This window comes from Ostrea edulis, chromosome 7 (assembly GCF_947568905.1).
Source record: "Ostrea edulis chromosome 7, xbOstEdul1.1, whole genome shotgun sequence".
Classification (NCBI taxonomy): Eukaryota; Metazoa; Mollusca; class Bivalvia; order Ostreida; family Ostreidae; genus Ostrea; species Ostrea edulis.
The window spans coordinates 8,648,041-8,663,962 of record NC_079170.1 but is presented as its reverse complement, the minus strand read 5'-3'; the positions used below and the strand labels follow the sequence as shown (position 1 = coordinate 8,663,962).

Here is a 15,922-nt window from a genome sequence, read left to right as displayed (position 1 = left end):
GGGGTCCCAGTGAGATGAGGTTCCAGACGTAAGCTGTGTCAAGTCAAGCGCTAAAGTCATGATATGGGGTGCGATGGGAGTTCAGGGTTTGTCCAAACTTCACATTGTTCCAGCCGGCAAAACTATTAATGCTGATTATTATGTGAATGAAATTCTTCAAAAAGAACTAAAACCTGCTCTGAATCGACAGAAAAACAGTGGTAGGATTGACGAATGAAAGTTGGTTCAATATCCAGGACATGCTACGTTTGTTCAAGATGGAGCGACACCTCACACTGCCCTCCTAACACAGAATTGGTATAAAAATAATTTAGCAAACTTTATTTCGAAAGAAGAATGGCCAGACCTAAATTAGATAGAAAATCTTTGGAGTATTCTGGACAGCGAGGCGTATAAGGATCCGCGCCCAACAACAATGTGACAATTACGCCGCCAACTTCAACGTGCATAGAGGGAGATACCTCAGAAACGTTTGATTTCTTTAATTCATTCAATGACAGACAGAATTAAAAATGTATTGAAAAACAAAAGTGGACTGTCTGGTTATTAAAAACATAAAAACTTGTATATGAGTTGTTTGTAAATAAGTTTAGGGATGATGTGAATCATGGAACGAATTTTCTTAACACCCTTTATATATATATATATATATATATATATATATAGATAGATAGATAGATAGATAGATAGATAGATAGATAGATAGATAATAGTTACTTTTCGCAATGATCGGTAAAAGTATAGGTAAAAAATAAAAATGAAACACGAAGACGTTTAGTAAAGCTTTAGCGCTTTCATTTCAAATCTTCAGAAGCTTTACATTTAGTATATATATATATATATATATATATATATATATATATATATATATATCACAAAAGCTTGTTGAATCATCAATAAAAGTGCTGAGTTTGTTTTTATACGCCCGTCGAAGACGTATTATGGTATGGCGTCGTCTCTCTGTCCATCCATGCCTCTGTCTGTCCGGACCTTGTCAGCAGAATACAGTCCGAACCGTAAGCTCCAGGATATTACAACTTCATACATTAGATCACCATGATGAGAGGAATATGCTATTATTTTTCAAGGTCAAGGTCGTAGTATCATGCAGTAGGAAAACCTAGTAGGAAAACCTTGTGGGCAGGATACAAGCCGAACCGTAAGGTCCAGAATATTGCAACTTGGTATCTTTGATCACCATGATGAGAGAAAGATGCCTATTGTTTTTCAAAGTCAGAAGTCAAAGGTCAAGGCCGTAGTATAACTTAGTAGGAAAACATTGTAGGTAGGTTACAAACCGAACGGTAAGCTCCTGGATATCGCAACTTGGTACATTCGATCACTATGATGAGAGGAAGATGACTATTGTTTTTCAATGTTATAGGCTAAAGGTTAAGATTGCAGTGTCACTTAAATCGAAAACATTGTAGGCAGGATACAAACCAAACCGTAAGCTCCAGGATATTGAAACTTGGTACATGTGATCACCGTGATGAGAATAAGATGTCTATTACTTTTCAAGGTCAAAGGTCAAAGTCACATTATCACTTAGTTGGAAAATCTTTTAGGCAGTATACAAACTTAACTGTTGGGACTAGGACCATCAAACTGTTAAATGAGTTGCCTAACTTGTCCTATACCAATTGCCAGAGCGCTCTTTACATACTCATTTTGACTACGAATTAATTAATCTACTTATCCGATCAAGATAACTAAGCCCACGGTGGGTATGACTGGTCAAAAGGGGATGCTTACTCCTCCTAAGCACCCGATCACACTTTTAGTGCCTTTATGGATCTTCATTGCCCTACTCTGAATTGTGTATTCTTTACAGGATTTATCTTCACCTTTGTCGCACTGTAAAACATTGAATTGTGAAAGAATGCCACGATTTCTTTACTCTTCTACATTTCACAAAGAAACTGAGTGGGTATTTAATCATACAATACACATATCCCTAAAACACAACTGTGAAATTCATGACTTCTAGGTAATTTCTTTCCTTTCATTTTCTTTGAAGGTTGTTGGATTGGCGCAACCGATGAAAAAAAAGAGGGCCAATGGACATGGATTACAACAGGTACCAATATCTCATTTTCGGACTGGGCAGACGGCGAACCAAACAATGAACATAATGATGAACACTGTCTGGAGATGAGAAAGGACTTTTTGTGGCACTGGAATGACATTCTCTGTACTAAACAAATGTCGGTACTTTGTGAGAGGGAGAAGATTGAATTGACCGATTGATAAATACCTAGTGTCCTTTCACAATGATGAAGTCACCAAGCCAAAGATACTATATAGTTATTTACAAAGACTGTAATGGCCGTCTGTGTTTTATATCATTCATCTTCATGAAACATTATATTTGGTTCGGATAATCCACATGTTTTCGACAATAGGTTAAACATTACCATCCCTTTTTTTGGATGAAAAGATTGCAACTATTGTGGAGTTCCACATTGAACTATTTTAGACCCAATGTTTTTATCCTGTATATCAGTGACTATGTACCAGCACTGAAATATCGTCATGGAGATATTTGTTAATGTCCCAACTGTAATCCAGTTCAGAAATTACCTATAAAGATCTACACATTTAAGCTATATACAAGGGTCATTCAAAAATTACATAGACAGTGTCTCTCTTGTATATATATTCTTTTGAAAATAAAATTCAACACATTATTGGATTTGAAATCATTTATTTCATCGAACTGGGATGTTTCATTTTATTTGATCATAAAGTATCCTTGATATATAATTTAAGATCAAAAAGTCGTAAATCTGAAGTCCTAAGTCATAAATTTAAAGAACTTACGACAGATCGTAGGACCGTTTTACAAAACATATCGTAATCGTATATCGTAAATTCTTTTGTCGCAAGTCGTATATGGAACTCTTCAGCGCATGAAGTTGTAGAATTGAACATAGATACCGCGCGAAACCCGAAGCTTTGACGCGCAGATACTGGGGAGGAAAGAAAATTGGAGCAAATTAACTTTGAGTTATATATTTGCATTGCTAATTAAGCGAAGTAAATTTATTCAATTCAATCTATTGATTTACCAAACATGTTGGCATACAATCTTAATTGGTACATTAATTAATAAACTACTAATTCATACTAACAGTTCATATACAAGTATATATATTTGACATGTATCTGTGACATTAATCTGTATGTATACAATTTAGTATTGCATATAACAGTAGTTAAATGTAACTAATTTTCAAAAGTAGTTTTACAAAACTGACAAAAAACGATTTTCTTTCGAAATACATGGTTTTGAATATCTGCCAGTTTCAATTTATAAAGGGTGGGCAGATATTTTTAGCTTTGTTAATTTAGAGCGTACTACTTTCGCAGTTGGAAATTTCAAATAGTTGTGTAATATTCATTGTTCTTTCTATTATTAAAGATACGAGAATTTAATGTCTATATATATATTTCTGATGATATACCGTAACCCCCCCCCCCTTCCCAAATTAAGAAGCTTCACATAAGTATTGTTGAACCATTTCTTCTCACCCATTAAATGTACAAACATATTGATGATCAATCATTGTAATCACAAACACCTGAAGTATGGACATTAATTACTATACTCCCCTCCCTTTTCTGATTTTTTTTTTGGACCCTAGATTTATTTTACCGGAAGAAGGCCAATCCCTACCGTGAAACGATTACCTAAATTGGGATGGGATAGACAGGGAATCCACACATTTTGAAGAAAATATCACCAAAATAAATCAAAGGTGGGGGGGGGGTAGTTAGGCACCTGACTGTAGCCCAAATCTGTTGATTGAATGTTAACCATTTGAAGCTGATCAATACATGTACATATAAATAATTCTTAATTACTGCATAGTATGTTATGAGCAAGCATTTTGTTTTTACATACATTGTATATACAAATGCACATGTATTTATATTCGAGTTACAAGACCAAGGTGAGGGGCGGGGGAAGGATTGCTTATAAGTTAGCTGTGCTAATACATGCATATTATATGAATAATTAGACTTATTATTTGATCTCAAATTATATGTATTCCTAATTATCTTAATATTAATTAAAGATTTCCAATATCAAGGAAATTAACTTGATTTTTTTAAAGTTAGATTTTAATTAAGAGTTATTCTTGTGTATTATAATATACATGATATACTAGGCTATATAAAATCATAATTTTACAGGTACGTGGCTGTATCAAGTGGTCTAATATAGGACGGAAAGGTGACTCTTTGCAGTTCGTTAATGGCTATATAACAAGCAATATGATGGATGATGTTACTTGTTAGGGGGGAGGGGGGATTCAATCACACTTTTAAAAAAATGCAACACCGTCTATTTTTCATAAATACTAATAACTGGTATAATGGGGGGGGGTGTAGTTATTAATTAATTCACCCACAATTTCTTTTTCCATTTGAAATACATTACAAACATACTAATAGGCCTAACTGATAATTTAATGGATGGGGGCGGACGTGGAAAAGGGTTAGGGATTAGTTCACTCACAATTTTTTCCCAATACAGTGTCTTTCTCATACATACTAATAATTGGTATAAATCTACCATGGTATTGGATAACACCGCGCATATAAATGATGTACTAGTACGTGCATCATGTATAATATAGGCGTACATAACTAGGCCTACGTGTGGATGGGTGTGTCGAAATAAGATTTGATATGACATGCATACATTCTCATCATGATCATTGAAAAAAGTATGGTCTATGCGGGAATATACAAACATTGTAAAAACATTGCAATGGGTCCTATGGCACACACTTGCTACATTTTTTTGATCCGCGCACTGACGGAAATATACGAGTACGTAACCACATTTTATGTGACGAAGTCATCAGAGTAAGTGACGCATTGTAGTAAACAAAGGAGGCAGGACAGGCCTTTATGTGTTCAGACAATAATGAATCATGGTATGTACTTGAATAACAGCTGGTGCAGCCTTGCTTAGGTTTGTATAATGTTCTACGTCTCCCCGCACTAAATCTTTTAACTCGTAGAGATACCACCTGGGCAAACGATACCTCTCGACTACCTCAACATCATTGAGGTAATCCAACGGATTATTTCTATCGCGAAACACCCGCAACGCACGTTTTTTATGAGTCTCATTCATAACATTAAACATTAGAAATGCAGCCATGTTGAATTATTTTAATAACCATAGTAACAAAGATTTTATGGAGCACTTACGACAAAACTTGGGACATAGGGTCGCCCCCGGGTGGTCGTAGACTTAAGGCCGAATTTCATCGTAACTCGTAAATCCTAAATCTTCGTAAACGGTCTCACATCGTAAGTTATGTCTTACGACTAATTTTAAGACTTACGACCTTTTGTAAAACGGGCCCCAGTATAAGTTCTTTCGCCATAGAGCATCGTTACGTCAAAAACACAACGTCATAGCGTCGCTTTCCACAGTTTCTCAAAATATTCAAAATTTCTCCTCTACTTTTCACAAACAGCCTTATCGTCTAGGTGTCTAGCTGTCTAGCTGGCTGCAACTCTTATTTCCAAATATTCAGTAAGAATAGGGAAGACGGTGCCGGAGCTAACATCAAAGACATTAACGGCATACTGAAAACTCAACTGTAAGACAAACGGGATGATTTCAGCTTCTCCGTCGTCAACTTCCCATATTTATGTAGCAATATTCCATTATCACCTGCATATGGTGTTTATATATCTCAACTGATTCGATATTGAAGAGCTTGTTCTGCGTATAGTTAGTTTTTAAATCGAGGTAAGCTGCCGACAAACAAGTTGATGGTACAGGTGTTTCAACAGTTTCGATTGAAGTCAGCATTTCGCAAATTCTATGGTCGTTATAACGATCTAGTTCCTCAATACAACCTATCATTGGGTCAAATGCTGTCTGACGTGTTTCATGCCGATTGTTAAGCCGTTCTTGGCACACTGATTTTGACTGCAGATAACTCCGTTTACCTGATCAGGATACAGAGTTCATGGCGGGTGTGACCGGTCAAAAGGGATGCTTACTCCTCCTACGCATCTGATCCCACCTCTGGTGTGTCCGGGGGTCCGTGTTTGCCCAACTATCTATTGCATTGCATGTAGGAGTTATGAAATCGATCACTGTTAGTTGTATCATCTCTCATCTAAGAATTTCGCAACAGTGACGCGGCCATCTTCACAAATGATTCGTTTCCTACCGGAACGTTCGTCATTCATTATAGGGTCTTTATCACAAAAAATCATCTATGCCATTTATACACTAAAGCACGACTCACTATTGACATACTATCCACTTCTTCCAGAATCTTAACATTTTCTACTGGATATTTCCGGAGTGCGACACACAATTTTATGACGTTCAGAAAAAAGTTACCGCAAAAGTCTACGTATTCCTTAATGAAACTTGTAAACATATGAGAATTAATGTTGGTAAAAATTAAATTATCGTATGAAATATTTCAACGCTATGCGAATCAAATGCTGCTACGAATCGGAATAAAATTAAGTTTTAGAACACGGAAAAACATTTTGTATGGTATAATTGACTGTTTAAACTATTTAAACTGTGAAATCAAAATAAAAGACACTACAGAGTCGTCTATGTCTACGTCATGCTTGGATATTTTATTGAAAGTAGTTACTAACAAACTAACAACTCTATGACAAACGGGATGATTTCAGATTATCCATCGTCAACTTCCCATATTTATGTAGCAATATCCCATTATCACCTGCATATTGTGTTTATATCTCTAAAATGATTCGATACGCAAGAGCTTGTTATGTGTATGATCAGTTTTTAAATCGAAACAGGCTACTGACAAACGAGTTGATGTTGCAAGGGTTTCAACAGTCTCGTTTAAAGTCAGAATTTTGCAAATTATATGGCGGTAATAATGATCTAGTGTTAGACCGTTATTTACACACTGATTTCACTACGGATTACTCCTTTTACCTGATCAAGATGTAGGGCTTACAGCGGGTGTGACAGGCCGACAAGGGATGCTTACTCCACCTGGCACCTGATTCCACCTCTGGTGTGTCCAGGGGGTCCGTGTTTGCCCAACTCTCTACTGTATTGTTTATAGGAGTTGTGAGATTGATCACAGTTCGTTATTTTCACCTTTCATTTAAAATAACAAATAAATATAATACAGTAGCAATTTGTGGACAAAACATAATAACATGTTATGCAAGTCAAAAAACTTAACTATATTGCATTATTTGTAACACATCTGGCGAGGAATATATTGGACAAACCGGAACACAATTAACCGCCTGGATGGGCGTCCACCGCCAACAACTTGGAGATCAAAGTACAAGAAATACCCCGTGTAACGAACATTTTGACACCTGTGCTAGAGGCAACAACAAAATATTTCCATTTTATAAACTTAAAACAGAATCAACGATCATGAGATTTGCTAAATAAAATTATTTCATTAAACGGTTTTCTCCTAGACTAAACAAACTTTAATCAATGCATGTAGAAAATTCTGATCGTCAGAACTTTTAATTTATCAACTTTTATTATGTGAAATTTTATGCTATACTCCTTATTCACGGCTTTCGCGCATGTCAGTTTAAAACGAGGCTCGGGATACTAAACATAAAAAAATGGCGTCTTCAGAGACAGCGACAGCCCCATATCACTGTTGTGTTCCTTGTTGTACAAATGACTCTCGGTACGACAAGGAACGGCATTTATCCTTCCACAAGTTCCCAGTGGACTCAAGAAGGCGAAAACAATGGATCTTCAAAATAAGAAGGGATTTGGGACCAAAGTTTAGGGTAGGTAAATGAACTAAGCTGACGACAACGTCGTATACACGTTGTGATGACTGTTGTATACACGTTGTGGTGACTGTCGTATACACGTTGTGGTGACTGTCGTATACACGTTGTGGTGACTGTCGTATACACGTTGTGGTGACTGTCGTTTGTCTTTTGTTTTTCTAGTTAAGAGCTATTGATTTTTAAAATGATAGAAGTTTGAAATTTAGTTCTTAAATATTATGGAAGTAAATGGATACTGTTACATAAATGTTCTGTCTTCAGACCTGAATCTATACGTACATCTACATGTTTACAAATTGCACTTTCACTTTTGATATCAAGAATTTGACTATTAAAACACTCGGTGCTTACTGCTTTAGTTCTATATAGTATATAGATATATAAACCGTGGTTCAGATGGTTCTATTTTTTATTTCTTAAGATAGCTGATGCCACAAGAGTGTGCTCTGAGCATTTTCATCCCTCAGAAATCAGAAAGACACTGACAGGGAAAAGGATGCTGTCAACTACTGCGGTGCCATCATTATTTGATTGGACAAAAAGTACACCTACTAGACGTCCACCTCGAAAATCTCTGATGTATGTTGTTTTGTTTTAATTACAATTAAGTATTATTTATCATGTTTACCCCCTTTATCCAGTATTTCTGATATACAAGTTTGTGTATATATCTATATGCTGCGTGATGTGACTGTGAAATCTAAAATATGATGATTTATAACTGAATTGAAAACGTGATGATAGCACTTGGTGATATATTCTTGATATCCAAGTCAAGTGTATTTATATGTGTTTTGAAGTGTTTTCTCTCACACAATATAAAACAAACAAGTTAGATGACAATATTGTATGCAATCGCAAATCATGAGAGATATATGTAGAGTTGTATCAGTATTTGATTATTCAGGTGGTTTTTTACCCCTTGAAATCAGGGGCCAGGGCCTTCAAGTTTGAGAAAAATAACGATATTTGATTGTAATTGGGAAAAAATCTAGGATCTAGAGAGGGCACACAAATCATATGTTCAAAAGGGCACTTTTCGTCGCGGCAAGACAATTTTGGGGCACTTTCATTGTATCATACTATGATAGTAATAAAATTTAATCAATTAGCCTTCGTAATTACTATTTCCTAAATTTACCAGTCCACCAGTTTTCCAGAAATATTAATTAAACCTATTTCGCTAATGCTATTAAAATGAAATGATGGAATTTTTAAACATGTTGAATGGCTGAACCAATTCTAACCAATTTTGGTAGATAGCTTCTATGGGTAAAGGGGAACAAAGTTATGACTGTCATAGTCCCTGTCTCTCTGGGATCAAAACCATAAAAATTAATACAGTCTTTTTAAAATCTTGCATTATTTAATGTGAGCAATATGTAGTGAACCCTTTATCAAAATTGTTAAATTCATGACCACGTAAGTTTAAGATCCTGGCCCTAGGGTGGAGTCAGTTTGGTCATATATTGAGAATGCATCACATTTTTAAAAACGTCTCGAATTCTCATCAAGGAAGTAAAATGCCTGCATGATTATAATGAACATTGAATCATCTACTAAATTGACTCCTAGGCTCAGGTTTTATTAATATTACAGTGTACAAGAACAAGAAAGTATGGAGTTTTCTACTGTATATACCTATAGTATGTGTTTGGGACTCATTGTAAATTCCCTAATGATGCGATACATTGTTGGTGTATTTATGATTTTTAGGTCACCTGAGTAAACTAAAGCCTTTCATCAGTGTATGCACTTTTGAGGGCAGTGAAGTTTTAAGAACACATCTTGTTTTAAACTGTTGCTGAACATTAAAATTCTGCTTAGATATTCAGAACAAGATATTTTTTCTAGATTTCATAGCCCTTGAGAGTAGTGATACTTTTCACTAGTACTCAGGTGACCGATAAGGCTTATGGGCCTCTTGTTTTTAAATTTCATGAACACAAGTCATAAACCGTATTTAAATGGTGGGGTGCTTGGGAAACGTCTATGACAATCTCCATTACAATTAGCACCACTTGACTCTTACTGAATTTTTATGTAAATTGTAATACGAAGATATTGCTGCTTTGTTTATGTATTTCTTCAATGCCTATGAATTTTATTGACAGGCGTGCCACTTGCTCTGAAGAACCAATGGATATCAACGATTCTGGTGTACATCCTTCAATTCTTCAAGGTGAATCACAGCCTCTGGTACCTATGATATCTAAAGACCATGACTATACTGTGGAACCATCTTCACCCAACAGTAAATTGGAAGCTGCCCAGAAAGAAATTGATGTTTTACAATGTCAAGTAGAAGGACTGAAGGCTGAAAAATTCGGTGTGCAAAGATTTTCTTTAGATGCAAAATTGATAAACTTTTACACAGGGTTTACAAACTATAAAACATTTGTCAGTATTTTCACTGCATTGCAACCTACAGCAACAACTATGGTACGTTGGACACAGATGCAAAGACATTCTTCCAACATAGACAAAATTAAAACAACTCCGTTCAAAGATGATTGCATGTCACTAAGCCTAATAGATCAGTTTTTTATGTTTATGTGTAGAGTTCGACAAGGATTTCCCGAACAAGATCTTGCTGTTAGGTTCAATATTTCCCAAGCATCTGTCAGTAGAATACTTATTACATGGGCCAATTATTTGTATGCAATGTTTGGAAGTTTATGTATTTGGCCCTCCCGCAGAATTGTAGATCAAAATATGCCTGCCTGCTTTAAATGTACATACCCAAATACAAGAGTGATCTTAGATTGTACGGAAATTAAAGTACAAACACCAAGCTCAAAGGTCTTAAATTCAGAAACATATTCGAATTATAAGAATCATACAACATTTAAAAGTCTTATAGGTATTACACCATTCGGTAGTGTTTCAGTTGTAAGTTCTCTGTACACAGGTTGTATATCTGATAAGGATATCAGTGCAAGGTCAGGGATCATTGATCTGATTGAAGAAAATGATCAGGTCATGCTGGACAAAGGGTTTCTTATTCAAGACTTGTTAGACACCAAACATGCAACTGTAGTAATTCCTCCATTTCTCGGTCATAAAGGGAAGTTTTCGCAAGAGGAGGTGGGCAAAACTCATGAAATTACCCGATTACGGATACATGTAGAAAGAGCAATTCGATAGAATTAAAGAATACCATATATTTGATGGAGTTATTCCATTGAACTTGGCTTCTTCAATAAATCAAATTTGGACTGTTTGTACAATTTTAACAAATTTACGAGGTCCACTGTTTTAAAATACAAATTCGCAATTGCATAAATTTTTTCAGTGCAATAATTTTTAGTATTTACAACAAAACATGTTTTACTTTCAGAATTATTTTGTATTAATTTGTTGGTATCAAATTGTACAAAGTTACATTCTATTGAAACAGATCAGTTATTCTTGGAATACTTGTTCCATTTTTATACACAAGAGGAAGGGAGTTGTATAGAAATATACTACATATGTATTCCTGTGACAATCATATGCCAATAAAATGTGTCATACCTTAAAGCTATTAATGTAACATTCATGTACAACTAATACAGTACTGTACATCTAAAACAGCATTGTGTAATAAAAGTTCTAAAACTCCGAGAGCATTTTTTCTTTGAAACCTTCAATATGGTAGAATGAAAAATTAAATGACAATACCTTCAATTTTGAAGTTATTTTAATTTTGACAATTTTTACAAATTGCTGGTAGTAGAAATTCGAAATAAAATTTATCAAGAGAAATTTTCATGTCAGCCCATTTATCACTGTCAAAATGAATTATCTCCTTGTGATAGTCCTGACGGCAATTGACAAAGAAATCGCACCATGTTAAGCCCGTCAGTGCCATTTGACCCATTACTTGGTAAAAGTAACTGTGACTTGATTTCAGTTTGTATGTTCCATTAGTTTTGTTTTTCACTAGATATTTACAATCTACAAATGAATCCTTGTCGGGACACTTAATTTCAAGAAGGCCAAACTGAGGTATGCTTGTAGGGTCATAGACTTTACGGTCAGGAGACGTCCCAAGATGAGGTGCAGTTGGATTAAGTACAAAACCGCACTTGTACATATTATTCATTGTGATTTCGGAGTACAACTTTGCAGCTTCAGGTTCATGTTCAAGTCCATATTTCATGGCAGCAGTTTGAATGTGTTTGGTCTGTAGTATTCTTGTAGCAAGGCTTTCAAAGTCAGATTTTCTACTACAAATATCTTTGAATATGGAAGACGTTATGCGATTTCTACGGACATCATGTCATGTCTTGTTATAACTTTGTTCATTTGTTTGCTTTTCTAATTCTATAGCAAAATCATGATTAATATGTAGTCCCATAGATACATGAAAATCTGCATAGTTCAGAACAGTACTATATTCTGAAATAAGGTTGGGTAATTCACAATCAGGAAAAGTCTGTTGATCAGGGTTGTTGATAATAAGGTCACCATTTGACTTAGAAATCTTCTGCTGGTAGGAAAGGGGAGATCCAACAGGCACTGGACCAAATTGAGAGGGAACAGTTTCACAATTTTCTTCATCAGTGCCAAAAACTTTCAAAATTTGGGCATCACTACCGATTGCTGTAAGTTGCTTGATTAAAGTGTCTTTCAGTTCATTGCGCGGGATTGGCTTTTTCACAGGGCAATACACATTGGGAAGAATGCCTTCAATTATTTTTTTTTCCTCTTAGGTTGACTTGTCTTCGGCTTCACTTTATATACTTCAATGTTGTCAACTTGTTTTGGGGCTAACCCTTCAGTCCTCTGTGGAATGTTCCAGTGCTGAGGCAGGGATGTCTTGCTCTGAATGGGTGGAACAGCTGTAAAATTTTACCATATATTTAATATATGGTATGTAAAATGATTTGTTTTGTAGTGTAAAACCTAGGGCCTGGGGGAACACTTTATACTCTAAAATAATAACCTACAACTTAAATATGTTGATAAACATGGTACTCCTAAAACTTTTCTCAGAAGAGATAAAGTGATTGTGATATTTAGGTGTATTGAATGAGCAAAGCTGATTCACATGTATTTAGTTTTCTTGTGACATAATATCAGTACAAATTTCAACTATACAATTTTCTAGAAGTGAAATAAAATATATATTGAGTCCATTTCTACACTACCTTTCAGACCAAGCTTTTGGAAATTATATAATAGGTATAACAGTCCAACACAATGGCTGCAATGACCATTCCCAGCTTTACAGTCACATTGAGATGATAAGACCATACAAGGAGAATCCATCGAGAACTTGACCTGCAAATGTTTATTTACATATTACAAATCGCACATATATGATTAGGTATACATGTATATATTTTACAGTATTTGACTTTTAAACAAAAACCATTTAAGATTTCATATAATTATATTTAATTTCTTAAAACAGATTTTAGATTACATGATTAAATGTACATGTATGCGTATTTAAGATTTCTTAATTAAACAAGAGCCCCACAGGCCTTATCAGTCACCTGAGTATATTAGTCAAAAGTATCACTAGTCCCAAAGGTTACAAAATCTAGAATATCATAAAATTGCATGTAACAGTTTTGGTAGAGGCCTTCCTGCTCTACATCACAATGCATTTAGTTTTTCTTACACATAGGCGGTTCTAGAGAATATTTTTTTTTGGAAATTTGTTACTTTTTAGCAGTTTGCATAGCCCCTAAGGCCCCAGGGGTGCAGGAGTCCTGAAATTAACAATTTATGTCCTCTTGTCCAAGAGATGCTTCATACCAAATTTGATAGAATTGGAATGGTAGTAAATATCAAGAAGTTAAAACTGTTTGATTGTTAACACACAACGGACGCAGACCAATTGCTACAGGTCATCTGAGTTTACTCAGGTGACCTACAAAAACCGAGTTGAGCATAGTGTGTGGTATTTTTCTCAACCTGAATTAAAGGGGCATGGACATGATTTGAGGTGGGGAATTTATTTTTCCATTTTTAATGTTTAATAAAGGTATTTCTAATGAACATGAAAATTTTGAATGTCAGTTGTAGAGTTACAAGAAAGATACAGAGCTCACAATTCTTTGTTATGCTAACAAGGCTCATGTCATGTTTTTGTTTACATAGATTAAATATACTAGTAAAATTTTTGTTGAAAGCAGATATTTCAGTTAACAAGATAATTCTAAACACAATTAAACAGTTCATAATGTCCCCATGCTTGTCCCATCTCATTAAAATGTTAAAAAAATATTTATCATAAAAGCAATCTATATGAATGTTACTATATATTTCCTATAAAACACCTATATGTAAACAATATCACGGCATGTGCCTTGTTTACATACATGTAACAAAGAATTGTGTGTGATGTATCTCACTTTTAATTCAATAACTGACATTAAAAATTTTTGCTAACCATTAGAAATACCTTAGTTAAGCATAGTAGACATTAAAAATGGGAAAACAAATCGTGTCCATGCCCTTTAAAGAACATCCATAATCTTTTTAACACCTAACAATTATTGTCATTATGCTGAAGATAGCCATGCATGCAACAGAAACAAAGAGAAACAAATAAGAAAAACATAATTGTTAGCTTATGCAATGTAATTAAAATTAGATCCTTTGATCCGCTCATGTATATCGCTACACCTTGTGTAGAGATATACGTGAGCGGATCAAAGGATCTAATTTTAATTAGATTGTAGATTATGTAATATTCAATAAATCGAAAGAAACTCACATTGTCAACATGAATAATAATTGAAAACCAAACAAAAGACTCATCATCAAACCATAAGTCTATACGGAGTTTCATTTTTCCTCATAGAAGGATAGGCCCTTGCTCTAACACAAACTGTGTCAAAACTACTATCAACTGCCTGTACTGAAGTGAAATAAAAGTAACAATAAAACAGCTGATTGACTTAGTCTATGTAAACTAAAATATGTATGCACACTTTATTTCTCCAAGCTCTGATCGAGAGAAGAAAACTAATGATTGACGGCCTAAATACATGTATTTTAAACGATCAACACTTGTGCAGATTGAACTGCAACAGCTGATATTGCATAAACACATGTATATATACTGTACACGTATGCAAACCTGTTTATTTCGATACATATCTAATTGACATATATATTAATTTAATAATGTATCGATATGACACATTTCCAAGTCTACAAAAACTATAACAAACCAAAAGAATCATGATATGTTGTACTTAGGTAGGATAAATAGCGTCGTAAACACACACGTTATCAAGTCAGCTGATGAACTTGAAGTTTTACCTTCGACATCGTGAATGTATCCCTCGACGAAGTTACTATATCCTTTTGTCTGCTTTGAGCGAGGAATTTTGGCCGTGTTGTTTGCCCAGTCATCAATGAGATCTTGTGTTAATGAAGGTAGACACTAGATATTCTTCGCCCAAATTGTTTTCTTGGCCATGATGTTTGTGTTTGCTACCGTGATGTTTGTAGTCCGTGCCTCGGTTTCATTTCAAAATGGCAGCGGGGTGAATAAACAGTATTTTGTCCAAGTCACATTTCCCGAACTTTTGTATTATGACGTATGTACATATATCTCTTCCCTCCAAACTTCCACCAGAGTTCGTTTGCTCACATTCTATTCGTAGGTGACGTATTCAGGCCTCGACGGGGAGTTTGCTCTTAACTCCTCGCAAAGATTGTCATTACGTCATGACGTCATAATAGCGCAAGTGATTTAGTAATCTTTTCATATTACTTTATAATTTTTATAATATATTTTATTTCCATCATAGTTCAACACTAGTTATACAGCTTTACACCTCCAGGTACGAAATACTCATTATAAGCCGTCATTAGAATATATATATATATAGTCAAACTTGTCTTAGCGGCCACTTGAAATCAGCGGCCACTCCCGAACAACGGCCACTCTTAATTCCCCCGAGGATTTTTCCTAAGTACTTGTACTGGAATAAACGGTCACCTGTGTAACGCGGCCAGCGGCCACTCAAACCATCACCCAACACATTAATTACAATGTAATAGGCGGCCATTTTGTCAAACGACGCGGTTTTATCACGTGATATTTTACATGAGTTAATCAGCTGTGATGATAGCTGATTGTTTTGAAAACACATTCGCTTGG

The 15,922-nt window shown here is 35.1% G+C and overlaps 2 protein-coding genes across 2 annotated transcripts; one reads left to right on the top strand and one right to left on the bottom strand.

Moving 5' to 3' along the window:
- Positions 1-7,629: 7,629 nt before the first annotated feature.
- On the top strand, positions 7,630-10,956 carry LOC125656743 (uncharacterized). Its single transcript, XM_048887331.2, has 3 exons — positions 7,630-7,803; positions 8,231-8,388; positions 9,924-10,956. Exons 1-3 carry the CDS (start codon positions 7,630-7,632, stop codon positions 10,954-10,956), a joined length of 1,365 nt encoding a protein of 454 aa, XP_048743288.2.
- A 1,515-nt stretch (positions 10,957-12,471) lies between these two features.
- LOC125674789 (uncharacterized) lies at positions 12,472-15,245 on the bottom strand. The gene is made up of 3 exons (XM_056143209.1): positions 15,076-15,245; positions 12,945-13,077; positions 12,472-12,635 (listed from the first exon to the last, which is right to left on the bottom strand). The coding sequence occupies exons 1-3, from the start codon at positions 15,166-15,168 to the stop codon at positions 12,487-12,489; spliced, it is 375 nt and encodes a 124-aa protein (XP_055999184.1). The 5' UTR covers positions 15,169-15,245; the 3' UTR covers positions 12,472-12,486.
- Positions 15,246-15,922: the final 677 nt, after the last annotated feature.